The 16,718-nt window shown below is 40.8% G+C and overlaps 1 protein-coding gene across 18 annotated transcripts in view; it reads left to right on the top strand.

Moving 5' to 3' along the window:
• The window catches only part of MED12L (mediator complex subunit 12L), a 151,611-nt gene that overhangs the window by 7,273 nt on the left and 127,620 nt on the right, over positions 1-16,718 (top strand). For all 18 annotated transcript variants that reach the window (XR_009728206.1, XM_061371546.1, XM_061371530.1 and 15 more), the window contains exons 2-10: positions 1,049-1,153; positions 2,994-3,185; positions 5,076-5,235; positions 8,396-8,565; positions 9,278-9,388; positions 9,810-10,079; positions 11,599-11,748; positions 12,293-12,392; positions 12,564-12,700. Coding sequence is in view for 17 of the 18 variants with exons in the window: in XM_061371546.1 (XP_061227530.1) it covers positions 1,049-1,153; positions 2,994-3,185; positions 5,076-5,235; positions 8,396-8,565; positions 9,278-9,388; positions 9,810-10,079; positions 11,599-11,748; positions 12,293-12,392; positions 12,564-12,700 (1,395 nt within the window). In the remaining variant the exon portion in view is untranslated. The remainder of the gene's footprint in view (positions 1-1,048; positions 1,154-2,993; positions 3,186-5,075; positions 5,236-8,395; positions 8,566-9,277; positions 9,389-9,809; positions 10,080-11,598; positions 11,749-12,292; positions 12,393-12,563; positions 12,701-16,718) is intronic.

Genomic DNA, 16,718 nt, shown 5'->3' on the forward strand with positions numbered 1-16,718 from the left:
GCCTAGTTGATCTATGAAAAACAAACAAGCCAAGTTTGCCTTCATCTGGTGTATGTAAACCCCAGTCTGACAGGCATGTGATTCTTAGTAAGTGAATAAACTGCACAGCCTTCATGGAAGAATATTAACTTTGGTGAAGATACAGTGTGAAGAGAGGGAAGGATGGGACTCAATTAGGAAGTTATATTCTACATTCAAACCACGACAAAGGCTTAGGTCTGTGTTTGCACCTAATGCTACTGACCCCTCTTCTGTCTGTTCTGCGTTCTTGCTGCAAATATGATCCAGCTAAGCCACAAAATGAAGGTGTGGTGGTAGTGTTGTAGACTAGTAATACTTCCACTGTGAAAGTAACTCTGGAAGAAGAAGTGGATTTAGTTGCAACAGGGACAGATGTTCACTTGAAATGTTCCTGCTAGAGGTGCTCTGTTTCTTACCTCAGTAGATATTCTCAAATGGTGGCATGGGGCCACAAACTGAAATAGTAATATTTTAAACTTTACCAAAACAAGGATGCAAAAATGGTTTTGTGCTGGGGGAAGGGACACATGGGGTACTGGTGGTGTGCAGCAGTGTTTTGTTGCGGTGTGATGCAGGTGGTTCCGGTGATCCCAGTGTACCTTGAGGAGGATGTGCGCTCTCCCTTCACTGGTCATGGTGGCTGATCACTGGTACGGCTTTCACGAGGGAAATCTAGGGGTGGTTACTGGGTGTGCTTCAGGTTTTACAGAGGCTGCCAAGGTCTTGTTTCTGCCCTTCTCATGGGTAGCAATCCTTTGTAAGCAAAACAAGTGCTGTCTTTATCAAGTTACAGCCTTGAAGCCTGTAGTAAGGCAAGCACTTAATGGGGACTGGAGTGTAGGAGTGGCATTGTGTTCCTCTTTGCTGAAATCCTGTGAATGTGCAAAGTGCTTTGAGGGATTCTGGTGAATGCAGAGTGTAACATACTAGCAAATACATAAATTTTCTCTGTGAAAGCATGCTTCTCTGAATGATGTGACTTCTTAGATTGTCATCTCACTTTTTGCCCTTGATACACTCTTTGCAGGATGAACTTACTGCAGTGAATGTAAAGCAAGGCTTCAGTAATCAGCCTGCCTTCTCTGGAGATGAGCATGGATCTGCTAGAAATATTGTAATTAATGCCTCAAAGGTAAGACAGGGCTTTTCAGTCTGAGCGTACTCACTGAAGTTGGAACCTGGCTGGCAGTGTTTGTACTTGGTTCTTGACTGCTTTGCTTTCTAGTTGGAAGTCTTCATATTAATTACAGAACTAATGTGAGAATGCTGAGCTGTGTTTCTGCTACCTACTGTTATCAGTCTTCAGAGGAAAACATGGATTCCAAGACAAAACATAACTAGCACACTTCATCAGAGAAGAGACATTAATTTTTGCTCCTGTTCTTTTATTTGCTTCACTTACAGTCGTGACTCTTTCTCTGGAAGTCCCTAGTATTTATACATCTTTAGCTTGCTTTGGTCTTGTATCTGTGTCATCAGACTGTTTTCTGCCAGGAGAAACTGGTTGCTGTGGTCCAGGTCTCTTGGAAGTACATTTTTGGATTATTTATTAAAATTTAGTTTAGCTCTCCTGTGGTGTTTTTTATTGGGTTTTTTTGTTTGTTTTATTTTTTTTTAAGAATTTTTTTAGGGTCAAAGAAGTGTAAGATACAAAAGAGCAATAAAAAGCACTAAAATATTAGTTACTATGTTCCAAACTGAAGATAATAGCTGCTTAGAAAAAAAAAAATAAAATCTTGTATCTCTTTGAGGGAGCTGCCCAGATCGGTTTTAAGGGAGAATGTTGTCAAGAAGCTTATAAAAATGTTTTCGGACAAAGTAATTTCCTGCTGTTTGTTTTTTTTAAATAAATAACACTTTACAGCTTATTGGAAAATGTGAATTTACTTATACAGTGATGCACTTTTATTTTAGCAGGAGGAAAGTTACAAGTAAATGACAGGGTTGCTATTCCTGAGATGTTAAAGGTTTTCCTGTTACATTCTTCTGATTTTGTTTTCTAGAATTGTTACCTGCAGGCATTTTCAGTCTTATATTTTAATTATTCATGTTCTGACTATTGAACAGGACTGTCTGAAAAGTAGAACAGAAATTTGCAAGGAAGTACTTAGAGTTACTTGAAAGATTCAAGTGTAGAATTATCAAAATAAGTTCAGTATCTCCTAAAAGCTTTTTATATATTTTAAAATTACCCAGCTATAAATATATTTATTAGAAAATCAAACAGTTTATTCTTGTTGACAGGCCTAAAAATTGAATTTTCTTACAGTAATTTTGAAAAGTAAATAAGCTTATATAAGAAGTAAAACCTCAATCATTTTCTTTTTTTTCCTGCTGTTTTGGGATTGAAAGTACTGGGGAAGCAAACCTTGTGAAGCTTTTCATTCTGGAGATGGGGAGTGGTGGTGGAGGTATTTTGAACAGAAGTCAGAATGTTACCCAGTTAACTCATATCTTTGAGCTTTTATCTGCTGGAACTGATGATCGAAAGATAATGAATGCAGTTCTTGTGACAGTGTAGTTAGTTGTAAACAGAAGTGAGAAATGTGTATTTATGCATTTATGGTATGATGAAGTCTAGAAGGGGAGGAATGTTCTGAGACACTCTTAGAATAAGCTGAATTGGGGCCCAAGTCTGAGACACTCACATGCCAGAGGAATGTGTCGCTCTGGGCATTCACAGTGACCTGTCCTAAGTGTCAGCTGCATATATCTTTGAGGCCTGGTTGTCTCTGGCTTGGTCTTGCTCACCTGTAGCTTCTGCAGTGATAATACAGAAGCATTGCATGGGTGCTTAATGTCGTGAATCCCCATCTCCTAGCTGCGGGGTATTAAAGGGTAATCTTACTAGATTGATAGCCTGTACTAGAGTGATGACTGTATCTATTCAGATGGAAATCCTTCATGCATTAATATATGATAAGATGCTTTTTTCCTGGCTTGTCATGTGTGTTTGCTCTTTTACCCACCAGATTGGCGCTTACTTTAGCAGCATACTAGCGGAAAAGCTGAAACTTAACACTTTCCAGGACACAGGAAAGAAGAAACCGCAAGTAAATGCCAAAGACAACTACTGGCTGGTTACTGCTCGGTCTCAGAGTGCAATTCACAATTGGTTCACTGATTTAGCAGGAAGTAAACCACTGACTCTTTTAGCAAAAAAGGTATCAGAATGCTTCTCCCTCTGTTTCTTGGGTGTGTGATTGTGCTGAATGGGGCTGTAAGAGTAGGTACAGTATTTCTGAATGTGCTGGAGTGGTGCTGGAGGCAGCTGTTGCTGTGCAGCATGTTCCTTATCTGCAAGGAAGGTGCCTGGGCAAAGGGAACTTCTGATCTAGCTGGTATAAAGTTCCTTTGAATGACTGTACTTTGGCTCAGGCATGTTCATCTTTCTGACAGCCAGATTCTTTGCCTGTATGCTTCATGTCATACATTCTCAAGCAAAGGAATAGTTTACAGAAATGCTCATGTCTGGCAAAGAAATAATTTTCTAGGAAAACCATGCATTCTTGAAAGAACCTGCCTGCTGACTCCAACCCCTCTGCATGCTCTTCACATTTAAATTTGTATTTGTGTTAACAAACTTTGTTAAACAGTCTTAGTTGCATTCTTGTCTAAGTTTTCAATTACGAAGAATTCTTGCTGCTTCGTAGCAGTGTTTGTATAACTGGAAAAGCAATTCTGAGCTATCATTTTGGATCCTGCAAGCTGTTCAGAATAGCAGTACAAGATAAATTTGAAATGATTGTTAAAACTCATCCAGGGTAGTGTCTAGAACACAGTAACTGTGTTACTGCTGTTATTCATGCCTTCCTTTTGTGAAGCTCTGTGTACAAGCAACTAATTTTACAGTATCTGGGAGTTATTCTGAGTATAAATTAAACTGAAACAGGGAACCCTTATTCCAAGACTGTTGAGCTTAAAAATAACAGAAGGTGCAAGTTTCACCAGTTTTTGGCCTGTTGCCATGCAACTGGAGAGGAACCTGTGTTGCTTTGCTACCAATAGAGCCACCAGAAAAATGAGCTTTGCTGTGGCAAGCATGCCACCACCTTAAGTTCCCTCTAACATTCTGAGGGGTTAACTTTGTGACTAAAAGTGCTAGTTATTTCTTTCATTATTTAAGGATTTTTTTTTTTAATAAGCAGATATGTAAACTTGCTGATAACAGTAAAAAAGCATGTTAAGAATACTGAAATTGATTCTGTAGAGTCCCTATACTGACCACTGAAGAATGTTACAGAAGGGGTCAGTGCTTTGTTTGCTGTTGTCTTCAGCACTGATGCCCCTCTGTTCTTCAAGCACACTGTTAGAAAGGTTGAATGTGCCTGGAGGAGCAATGAGGACTTTTTGGGAGGGTATCATTTGTGCCTCTACTCCCTTCTGTCTCTGCTGAGTTTGAAATATCTTGTTCTTATATATGTTACTTTAAAATGCATTTAAAGATTATTCTTCATTCAAGCAGAAAGGTGTAAGGATTGCTGTAACCGAGTAGGTGACTCTACCTGGAGGCCTTTTGGGACCAGCTGCTCTGCCATGTGTGGCTGCTGCAGGCAGTATTAAGCTGGCCAGGCTGTTTCCTGGTGTGCTCTGGTTATCATAGACTCCTCTGCACCAGGGACACCCATGAGACTGGCAGCGTCTGTGAAATTGAGCTGTCACCCAAAAACCTTGATATAACTCCATTTTCCAGAGGTTCTGAGTATCAGCATGCAGGGTATTTCTGTGCTTTGGGTGTCTTCAGCTGCGTTGAGAAGTTTGCTTGTGGCCTGCAGGCAAATCTGAGCTGGAGAAGGATGCTCCTCATGAAACCTGGGGGAGTGGGGGGCAGTATTTTTTTTTTTTTTTTTTTTTTTTTTTTGTCAAGTCTCTTATTTTCTATGTGCCAGGACAGTGGGTGAAGTCAGCATAGTGGGTCCTGAGGTTGATAAGAGGCAGCTCTCCAGGTCACTCTCTGGGTAGCCTGGGATTTGGCAGCAGAAGGCTGGGGTAGCCCACAGGTGCCAGCTGCTGTCTGGGCTGTGTGCTATAACTTGCTTCCTGTTTCATTTCAGGTTCCTATTCTCAGTAAAAAAGAAGATGTTTTTGCTTACTTGGCAAAATATTCTGTGCCACTGCTGCGAGCAGCATGGCTGATCAAAATGACATGTGCCTACTACGCTGCTATTTCTGAAGCTAAGATCAAGAAACGCCAGGCCACTGACCCAAATATTGGTAAATAAACATCTCTAATGTCTAAATGCATAATGTTAACTGAAGAGGCCCGCTCCTCTTGTTCGCAGCTTCAGTGTTACTATGTATCCAGGGAGGAATCTTTGTAGTGGGAAGGGGAATAAAAAGGTCTTTTAAATCAATTTCAATTAGAAATGTGTGTCAGAAAGTACAAAGAGCCATGCAGCATAAATACTGCTCTGTTGGCTGCTTCTCCTCCCAGCTGATTCCACCTTGAGTCTCCAGGGGCAGCATCTGAGGAGATGACTGTGCTGCTTCTTCACCACTGACACTAGTCTCTGTGGGAATCGCAGGAGTGCTGGAATGAATGTTATCAGGAAATGGACAGAACTGCTAATGTAAAGAACCTGGAATGAAGTGTGAATTTCAAAGCTTATTTATTAGAACATAGGTGGCAATCATAGAATCACAGAATCATAGAATGTATTTATTTGAAGTACTGACCTTTAGTGACACAGTCTGGCACTAAGCCAGTGGGCCAAGCAACTTTATTGTAAAAGTTGGAGTTTTACTCTCACAATTTATACATGGTACTTACAGCTCTTCTACTGTCTGGAATGAACCTTTTCGTTCTTTGTTATTGAAATAACTGTGCTCAGATGATTTCACTGCTGCTTAGCAGCATCTCTGTACTGCTGTGAGAAATGTCTGCTTCTTCCTGCTAAGTTGTTCTGTTGTTTCTTTCAAACTTTGCTTTGTGGTGTTTGCGTTTGTGGTGTTTGTTGGTTTTTTAATTTTCTTTATTTTTTAGACTCATAGGACTCATTTTCACTCTGCGTACCTAGTCAGATCCACAAAAATATGTTGTCTGTTTTCTGGCAAACATACTGTGTTTGTTCTTTGGTGATAGTTTAAAAGTATTTTTAAAAATCAGTCTGATTTTTAGAAACAGAGAGCAAGGGGGATTCCACATATAGGGGTGACAAGAAAGAAGAGAGACGTGTCCAGGTATCAAGTCAGGCTGGTTCCTCCATTGGTGGATGAGCTCTGGGAGGCTGCTGTGCTGGGTTAGGTTCTCTGAGGTGAGGTCAGTGTTATTTTGATGAGACACCAGCACAGTTCCCCACTCCTTCTTCTGACACAGGTGGATTCAGGCTCTTTTGAGCTATTTTGGCGCTACTGAAATTCTCCTTCTGTCCTTTGCACCAAGGGATGCTGAAAGAGCCCCTCTCTCCAACCTCTCAGTTTGTCTTTACTTTTCTCTTGAATGATGTAAGCACTCTGTGGAGTAGACCCTAGCAGGAGACTCAGAGCAGGCAGTGAGAGAGGGCTGATGCTTTCCCAATCTGTCATAAATAGCTCTGCTAGTTATAAGAGAGCACTTGTGGCTCTTTTAGAGGAGTGAAATGGTGATGCTGTGTGCCAAGACATGGGACATGCACTTGTTAGGGTGTACTTAAACGCCCTCTTTCTTGAGTGTGGGGAGAAAGGGTAGTGAGGAGGAGGTGAAGAAAGCTAGGGTTGTGCACTCTGTTGTGATAAATTGATCTAGGCCTAGTTTGCTCTGACTGGTATTAGTATCTCTGTAAAATAAAAGGAGTTTATGCTTTTCAGGAAGGTGCAATGTGGTTGCATGTGTTGGGTATAGACAAGTCTTCCTGCTCCAGGCTGGTGCCATGCACACTCACTGTACAGCGAGGGTGAACAAAGCCAGTAAGAGTGTCTGTGGGCTAAGGTGCCTGACTTTTATCAGCAGGTGTTCTGAGACAGATTACTGGAGATTACATCCTCTGTCCAAATCTCCTGCTTTGCAAAGGTTGCCGAGAGCTGTTTGGGGAGTAGTTTGCTGTGTGTTGCTGAGCAGTCTTTGACAGTTCCCAAAATGTTTTGTATCTGTGCCTCAGGTAACAGAAAGGCAGTTGCATTGTTTCTAACTCAGTGGCACAGAGATACTAGTAATTGCTTTGGGAAAATCATTCTTTCATGCTGTCATATGAAATAAGTTTGAGGTAGTGGATTTGGAATTGTTTTTCCAAAAATGAGCAAATGTTTGAAGTAAATGTAGACAAAATGTTCTATGAAAACACTAAAGCCCACTAGCTTCACACAGAAGTTTCAGTGGATTTGGATAGAAAAGCTTTCAACTTATAGTCTGTGTATGCTGACAGAAATGCCAGAACTGCCAATTACAAATGCAAAGGGGAAGAAGAATAAATGCACTAGCTGATGTCTGAGGTGAGTAGTAAACAGTGAAAATAGTTGTGTGTGAGAGTGGTAGTTCTGTAACTCTGACAATAAACAGGCTTGTGTTGTCAAAGCAACTGCGTTATGTATTCATAAGAGTGTGCTCTTCCAAAATGTGCTGCATGCTTGTTAAATACAGTTCTGTCAAATGTTTGTCTCTCAGATACTGACAAATATCCTTGGTTGTTCCAGTTACTGTTAAGGGGATGCCTTCCTAATAATTCCTCTTTTCCCAGAGCTTTATGTACTTTTGTTCACTAATTTCTCCAGTCTATGCTAAATACAGAATCACTGCTGAAGCAGAGAGAAAAACTGATAATTTTTAACAGGTTTGTGCATTTGCTGAACAGCACCTACTGGCTTATCTAGGACAAAGGAAAGATAATCAGTCTTACTTGCAGACCTCTGCACCGTGCTGGTTGCTCTGACCTGATAAACTGCTCCTGAGCTTTTGGGCTCTTGTCAGAGTAAAAATCTGGAGGAGTAGTCTGTTTCAAGGTGGTTACAGAAAGAACAGTCTTATATCCCTTTGCTTGTGCAAAGTCCTGTCGAGTTTTATATTGCCTGTATTTGGAGGAGGAGGGAAGACGGGAGTAAAGGTCCAGATGGAAGGAAGTAATGAAGTGTATTTTATCTGTTTCAAGGCTGTTTTGTGGCTGAGTGCTGAAATCTGATGAAAGAGACAGGTGATTCCCTAAAGGCATACCTTGTGTCAGTGCTTTTTATGTCATGCTAAGCTGGCATGCTGCTTGCACACTTGACAGTGTTTTGAGACCAATGCACAGGGGAGGCATGTGAGAAGCCCATTAACTCACAATAGGTGCTACATTACACAGTTGACAGTTAATGTTTTGGAGGAATATTTTTGGTGATGAAGGCAATGTAAGTTTATTTCAGTTCTCATTGTGAAGGAAGCCTTTTGTCACCTGAAGTGTCTATTTGTAAACTTCTTTTATAGAATGGACTCAAATTATAACTAAATACCTTCGAGAGCAACTGGCAAAGGTTGCGGAGTTCTATCATGTGACTTCCAGCCAAGGCAACAGCTCTGTAGTGATGCCTCAAGACATGGAACAAGCACTGAAGCAGTGGGAATATAATGAAAAATTGTCATTTTATATGTTTCAGGTAATACTTTTAAGAAGTGCATGATTTTTTTTTGTTTGTGTCTTTTTTAAATTTTTTTTTTAATTTTTATTTTTTAATCTTTTTAGGTTACTGTACTTGGAAGGTTCCATTTTAGAACTTAATGGTACCTTTTGTCATAAGACTTGCATAAATTCTAAATGCTAATTTGTTTTAATGATTTGCTATCTGAAAAAGCTTTGATTTGCTTAGTATGCTTGATTGCTATTGCAGCAATATACTCAAATTACTCTCTCTTCTACGTCGTTCCATCTTTTAAGGGTGTTTTTAATGATTGTGGATCATGCTGAGGCCACTGTAGAACATCAAGCCATGGGTGTCAGAGTGGTGGCCTGGCTGCTTGGTCCCACATCGTTCCAGGCCAGAATAACTCTCTAGTTACTCTCTAATTACTCAAGGACAGAAATGGCAGAAGGGTTGCTGGAAGAGAGTCTGGCTGTCAGCAGTAGGTCAGGCAGCCTGCTAAATTTGAACTGCAGAGGTCATTGAAGTACGTACACAATTGCTTCCCTATCTGTAGGACTGCCATGAGGATGGCTTGTTTCCTGCATGTGTGGTGGTGGTTAAGGGTTTTGGCTCTGTGCTGGCATGGGCAATGAGAGCTAAGCCAGGAATGAAATAAAACTTGTAGTTACACACCTGCTTGTTTAGTGCTCCTAGCTGATATGTGATGTGTCATTTTAAATCCTTTAAGGAAGGAATGCTTGAGAGACATGAGTATTTGACATGGATACTGGATGTTTTGGAAAAAATCAGACCCACTGATGATGATCTTCTTAAGCTGTTGTTGCCGCTAATGTTGCAGGTACCTGTATGCTTTAAAGCCAAAATTAATACAAGTATGATTTGTACTTGTGAAATGATTTTTATATTTGTGGTGGTAAAATTTAGATGAACATTTTTACTTAGGATGTGTATGGAAATACATTGCATAGCGCATGTTTGGAATTTATAAACACCTTTAAAAGGTTCACTCTTTATGATCTTTAACTTGATTAGCTGGCAGGAATCTGTTACTGTAACTGGTCCTGGAGGGCAGATGAAATTTTTAAGAGGCAGAAATGCAGATTTGCATTTGAGCTGCTCTTCTCTTTTTTTGAATTCTGGACTCTTAAATATTGGAAGTGATCCCTTCCAGTTTATTCATGTCCAATGTTAGATTGTTGAAGAATATGAATACCTGGAGTAGATTGTGTAGTGAACTATGCATTTTTTCTAAATTTCAGTATTCAGAAGAGTTTGTTCAGTCAGCTTACCTATCCCGTCGCCTTGCTTATTTTTGTGCCAGACGCCTATCTTTATTGCTAAGTGATGGTCCTAACCTTGTAGCTGCACATTCTCCTCATATGATTATTGGACCAAGTAACCCTCCTCTGGCAGCCCCAAGTCCAACTGCCCCTGGTCCCATGGTGAGCCCGGTACAGCTGGCCTGCTCAGATTTCCTCTCCTGCCCTCAACACCGTCCACTGGTATATGGACTTAGTTGTATGCTGCAGGTAGGCCAATGTTCTGTTGCTCTTTGTTTTCAAGGCTCTTTGTTTTCTTGTTTCAAGGCTATAACCATTCAGTTTATTGGAAAGCGGTGGTTTTTGGGTGTGACAAGTTGTGCTAGTTGTGGCTTGAATATACCTCTGTCCATGAAAGGGTGAGAACTGAGTGAGTGTGAGGTAAGTGGGAGGGTGGATTCTGCACACTGGCTGAGCAGTGATGGTGGAGCCACCTGGAGAAGCTTGTGTTGCCTGCTACACCTCTGCTGTGGGAAGGAGCAACTCTGCTGCCAGGAATGGCCTAGCCTTTGCTCTGTGGTGGAAAGTTTCTGCTTGCAGTAATGGTCTGCACATCTCATTGTGTTCTCATCACAAGTGAACCCGTTTGGTTCTGCCAGACCCCATCTGCTTGCTGAGTGTGGCTGGACAGAAGACAGCATCACCTAACTCCTGCAAGCTCTAACCTTCGAGGATTTCCTTGCTTCTTTCAGCCTGTCACTGATGCTTGGTGCCACTGCAGGCTGCTTAATTTTGGTTTTGTCAGAATTATGAGCAGTTTATATTGCCTTATCAACTTCCACATTTTTTTAAACTGTGTAACAGAAGAGACTGTTCACTTGTGCTTGTTGCTTGGCAATAGCAGAATTGTCGAGAGAGTAATTATTTTCTAAAAAAGGACTTGTATGAAGAGCTGCAGTTGTTTACCTTCCCTGTGCTGACCTGGTGAGACTTCCTCCAACCCGCCTGCTGTTTGTTCAGTTGTCTTTCTCTGGGGGTTGCACAGAGGTATGCTGGAGGTGGTACCAGGAGTGTGCTGATGTTCATGGGATCACAAAATCTCCCAAATGGGTGAGGTCAGCAGGGACCTCTTCAGATGATGTTGTCCACCCTGCCCTCCCCAGGCAGGGTCAGCTAGAGCAGGTTCCCCAGGACCATGTCCAGCTGGATTTTTAACATCACTTCCACCATTCTGGGCAACCTTTCTCAGTGCTCAAACACCCCACAGGAAAAGAGTACTTTTTTGTGGTATGCAGCTCCCTCTCTGAGGGCTGCTGCTTTCTGACAGTCGTCAAAGTCCAGAGCCTGGAGGCAGGCTGGATTGTATGTAGGGAAGGCTCAGTCAGTGCTCTCTGAGGAAAGAAAGTGGGAGAATATTTGCATCTCTCTCTCTGCTTCTTTCTCTAAGCTGAACACCAAAATTACTTCTTTTCTTCTAAAGCCTTTCATGTTTCACAGAAAGGATCTGACTGAAATTAACCTTTGGTGATGTTCTTTGATGGTGTTGTGAAAGCAATGCAAAAGGGAATTGAACACATATATATTTAAGTATTTTTTAAAATAAGAAGGAGAACAATGTAGTAGTTGAATTTCCTCAAATGGATGTTGCAGTGGCCTGTCCTTTTGTTTCTCTCATTGTAGTAGTTAGACTGAAAGTGATTCTAGTCTCATGGACTCTCTTATTGTTCGTATTGTTTATCACACATGTTCAGAAAAATAAATTACTTCTGTTTTGTACTGTTGCTTGCAGACTGTAACACTTTGTTGTCCAAGTGCCTTGGTGTGGAATTATTCCACAAATGAAAATAAGAGCGTTAATCCAGGTTCACCTCTGGATTTACTTCATGTTGCTCCATCTAGTTTGCCTATGCCAGGTGGAAATTCAGCATTTAATCAGCAGGTAAGCTTTTTTCATTATTGGATTATTAAGATCTGTTTTATATTTCAAATAATGATTTGTGAGTATTAGGACTACAGCCAAGTTTAGATACTTCTGTAGGTATAGTTTCAAGACTGGTGTGCTTGTTTTTGATGACCTTACTTTGTACTTCATTCAGGTACCAATTTTGTGAAAATATCAGATATTTTATTTATGTTCAGATGTTTTCTGTTATTAAACTGAAATTACTTTAAGGTGTAAAATGGCAATATGAGGAAGCTTGGTGTACCGTATTGTGAGGTACCACTTTTCACACATGCTGAAAGTTAACTTTTGCTCAGTTTAGTATAAGGAAAAAATGTTTTATTGTACAAGGAGATCCGTAACATGTTGAAAAAAACATTTGAACAGAATGTACTTCAGTTTGTTGTTGCCAAATGTAGGGAGTGTTGTGGAACACCGTAGAGTACCTTGCTCCTGCCGAGAAAGCTGTCAGAAGCTTAAAATGAAAATAGACTGCCAACCACTAGCTAATTAGCAGCTTCTTTTTTTTTTTTTTTTACAGGTTCGGGCAAAGATATATGAAGTAGAACAGCAGATAAAACAAAGAGGTCGTGCTGTGGAGGTGCGGTGGTCTTTTGACAAGTGCCAAGAATCAGCTGCAGGTAAGAGAACTCAAATGTTGGAGCTTTATGGTTTATATCTGTTCTTTGAGTGTAATCCCGTTGCACCAGAATTAATGCTAGCAATAGATTTGAGAGATGGAGGTAATGCAGAGTCTTCCTAAGTAAAATATTTTACCTTAACCCTCTCTTCTCTCTAACTTCCACCTCTAGGGGTGACCATTAGCCGCGTTCTACACACCTTAGAAGTGTTGGATCGACATTGTTTTGACAGATCAGATTCCAGCAATTCCATGGAGACACTTTATAATAAGATTTTCTGGGCAAATCAGAATAAAGATAACCAAGAGGTAATGGCTCCATTCTCCTCTTGCTTCATAATCTGTAGACAATGGATTTTATTTTTACTTCTGAGAATTGTATGTATGTGTATATTTGATACAAAAGCTTTGTTTCTCCTTTGTGTATTTTTTTTTAGCTACTTGACATTTGTTTTATTAGAAGACAACAGCTCTTTGCTGTTGAATTGAATTCTTCAGTTCTACGTACTGTAAACCTCATTTAGGAGAAGTGATCTATCAAGGTTTTGTGGTTTGTTTTTTGAGTGCTGTCAAGTAGAACTCCAGATTATTGTTTGATAACTTTTCCATCTATTGCAGAAAGTAGTAAATTAATAGGTTATTATGTATAAAAAACTATTCTAAAACTACATACTCTTATATTTTTTATATTTTAATGTGATATTGGTATTGATATTTACCTGTGCTCACAGAGCCATTTTCAGAGATCATGAAAAACTTTGCCAGAAATCTTTAACAGTTTACATTTCCCACCTTACATCTGCAGCGCAGATGATGTCATTGGATCTGTGTATGTCAGTACATAGAAATGCCTTGGAAAGTGTTTGGTGAAAAGAAGGAATAGCCAGCTTTGATAATACACTGTTGAAATAAAATTTTAAAGTGGAAAATATTAGTGAATCTGCCAGAGCTGCTCATGTTAATGGTTTAAAAAAGTGTTACGCAGAATGTCTTGTTTTTTGAATACACCTGGGTTTTGTTCACGACTATTCTCAGCGATTGGTGGCCATAGCACAAGACCCCCTGTTGCCCAGAAATACCTTATAATAATTGTCAATCAGCATTTGAATAACTTTGCAATAAACCAGCAGAATATAATGTTGGAGATAACAGTATATCCAAAGGGGTATACCTGCCAGCCTGTGTATGTGAAGCTGAGAACCAGTAGACAGGAGTGCAAAGCTTGCCAGAGTTGTATTTCAAATACACTGTTATGGTACTGAGAGAGAAATAGAGGAAGGAGAGCTGTTACAGCAGCCAGATGAAGTTGCTGGGAGTTCTTAACCCTAGTGCTTAAATGAAATCAAGTGTTCAACATGCAAGGATATTTATATTTTTTAAATGGGTAGGTTGTAATACACTTTATTACTGGAGCACTGACTTTTATTTTCATTCACTTTTGGAGTCAGATGGTATGATTCTGTGCTGGTGTCCTTCTGCAGCTGTATTTGTATCTTTTTGTCTTTCTCCCTGTCTGTATTCCTAAAAGATTTTTTTTCTGACTTGCAGCTACAATTGTATTAACAAACAGTTGTGTTTTTTTTTTTTTTTTGGTCTTAAAAGGCAGTATTGGGAAGAAGACTTCTGAAAGAATTGTTCTGTTCTTATTGTAGGTTGTCTGCTATTAGTGCCTTTGGCTTATGGGACTTCATGACTTGAGGTTGGATTGCTTTGAAAACATGCCTGTTTTGGCCCCTAAATAGCTCTCTAAAAGATGTGCTCTTTACTTCTGTGTACCAAACATATATGGAGTTTTGTCTAATTAATTTGCAGGGCTACCTGTCTCCTACACATTTTATTCTGAGGTGAAGAATACTGAGTAGGAATAAAGTATTCTTATACATAAGTGACGATGTGCCTATGTGTGTGCATAGCAGTCACAGGAGACTGCAAGGAGAGCAGAAGCAAAGAAGATGCTGAGTTCTTTGTGAGGGAAGAAAACTGTGAAAGTTTCTAGGTCTGAAAACTGGGTCTGGAGCTGATACGAAATTAAACTTTCAAATGATCTGCAGCTTCTTAACTACCTCTGGAGTTTTCAAGGCAGTTGTTTCTTGGCTTGAGCTTAGCTTTTGGTAGCTGGAAAAGAGGTTGTGTTGGGATGCTGGATGCCTTGCTGATGGTACCTCTGCATTTTGGCATTTGAACTTCCAAAGTTCCATTCGAGTGACCAGTGTTACTGCTTAGCTGCTTACATCCCAGCAGGCTGGCGTGCCCGTCCGGGGCGGGCAAAGCCCAGCCGCGCGTCTTCGAGGAGGACTGCGGAGCCTTCAGGCGGCCGCTGGATGTCGGCACCTCCCTGAACTCACTGCACAAAGGCTCAGCCGCTGCAGGGATATCGCCGCAGGCAGTGCTGTTTGTCTCTGTTTCATTCCTCCTTAATAAACTTGGGTTGCTTTTTTCCTTGGCAGAAAAGACCATAATCGATGAGACTGTGTATGCCGTTTTCAGCTGGAAACTTGTGTAAGCCTATAAGGACTTCCTGTTTGTAAATAAGATGTCCATTACCTGTATGTCTGCCTACTGATGTAGTTGTTTAAAGGAAAATGTGCTTTGAAGGACAGCTGTCTGCTGCCCCTGTTTTGATCTAGCCTGGCTGGAACATGATCGGTACCTACTTCCTGTCCATTTTTCCTGCTGGATATCAAAATGTTGTTGTGAAGGCTGCAGATGATAGCAATGCAAGCGCTGCTTCAAAACACTGGACATGTGCTGGCATGGATGGAAGCTGGCTCATGCTACAAAGTACTTAAGTTATGAGAGAGACTGAAAACTGAAAAATGCGCTCAGGATACTGCTTTTGTACACACTATTGATTTCTTCAGAATCGTTTTAATATATAACTCGTGATTTCCAAGTGTCAGAGCAAAAGTAAGACTTGGTGGAGGGGGCTGAAATTAGGGAGGGTAGGTAGCTGTAGAAGGTTTGCCGAAAGTCCCGATATCCTGGGCCCTGCAGGGGGCAGAGCTGCTCTTCATCCCACAGGGAGATGCAGAGGAGTGATACTGAAGGCTGGGATCTGATGACATTGGTGATGGAACGTGAGAGTACCAAATGGAGGAAAACTTGGAGTGAGGGGCTGAGCTGCGGCCATAGGTTGAGTGAGTAGGACAAACAGGGAAGATGGGTGTGAGGCACTGACCCGACCTCAGATTTTGAGCACCATGTTGCACGACATAGGTGGCGCACTGAAGGTGTGTGAGAAAATGTGATGTTAAATCCACATTTTGACCAGATCCAGAACAAACCCTCATTTTGAGCACAATGATGTGCTCTATCCTTGACCTTGAGAGAGGCCACAGAAGTGGGAGGTGAATCCATTGACTTGGAGAAGACATAGCATGGAGGAGCAACGATTGTATTATTAAATGCTACATTACTAAGCAGACTTTAAAGAGGAGATAAGAATTGTGTTGCAGTTTTTTACTGACTGTCCCTGTGTCTTAAGAGTGATGGTCCCTGTGTAATCCCATGGGAATACCATCACCTGAGCCTTAATCATGGATCACACATAGTTTAGTGGTGGACTTGGCAGTGCGGGGTTAATGGGTGGACTGGATGATTTTAAAGGTCTTTTCCAGCCTAAAAGATTGTATGATTCTGTCACAGCCTGGGTGCTCTTGTGTGGTAGGTTTCCTTACAGGCATGAGCCTTCCATCCGTCAGGCTCTTCGTGCAACCCAAAAAGTAGCACTTATTACGTCTGTTAGAAGCTCAGCTTTTTATCCATGAAGCTCCGAAGAATAATAACAGTTGTTGAATTGTTTTGGTGTGAAGGCTTGACAGCAAATGTAATATCATAATTACTATGGTGAGAATGATGCTACACTGTGATTGAGACCATGTGCACAGGGAGTCATACAAGATAACTTTTATTTTTAACTCTTCTTGGCTGACTTTGTATAGACTTTCTCAGTAGATTTGGCTGCGTAGGAGGACTTGAAATATAGAAATCTGTGATATGGCAAAAGGCAGTATATGCACTTTCATTTGAGATGGCAAGATAAAACTGCTGGCCTTTTTTATAGCTGCAGGTATCTCCCTGACATTTCTTTGCCTCAAAACATCAGTACTTAACTACAGAATGATTACCACTGTGGTGGTGATCTTTAAATAAATAATTCCAGTGAACAGTTTGTATTGCTACCATACAGTTTTAAATTAGAGTAAAACTGTGTTGCACTTGTGCAGATTTGGAACACCTTTGATTCCTCTCCATCCTCTTTTAAAGATCGCTCCCTCTGGGTCAATTTGTGCAAAAACGGAGTCCTTAGAAGAGTGAGGTAGAGAAT

This window comes from Neopsephotus bourkii, unplaced genomic scaffold (assembly GCF_033783945.1).
Source record: "Neopsephotus bourkii isolate Nb327-2 ecotype Australia unplaced genomic scaffold, CSIRO-AGI_Nbou_v1 NB_1574, whole genome shotgun sequence".
Taxonomy (NCBI): domain Eukaryota; kingdom Metazoa; phylum Chordata; class Aves; order Psittaciformes; family Psittacidae; genus Neopsephotus; species Neopsephotus bourkii.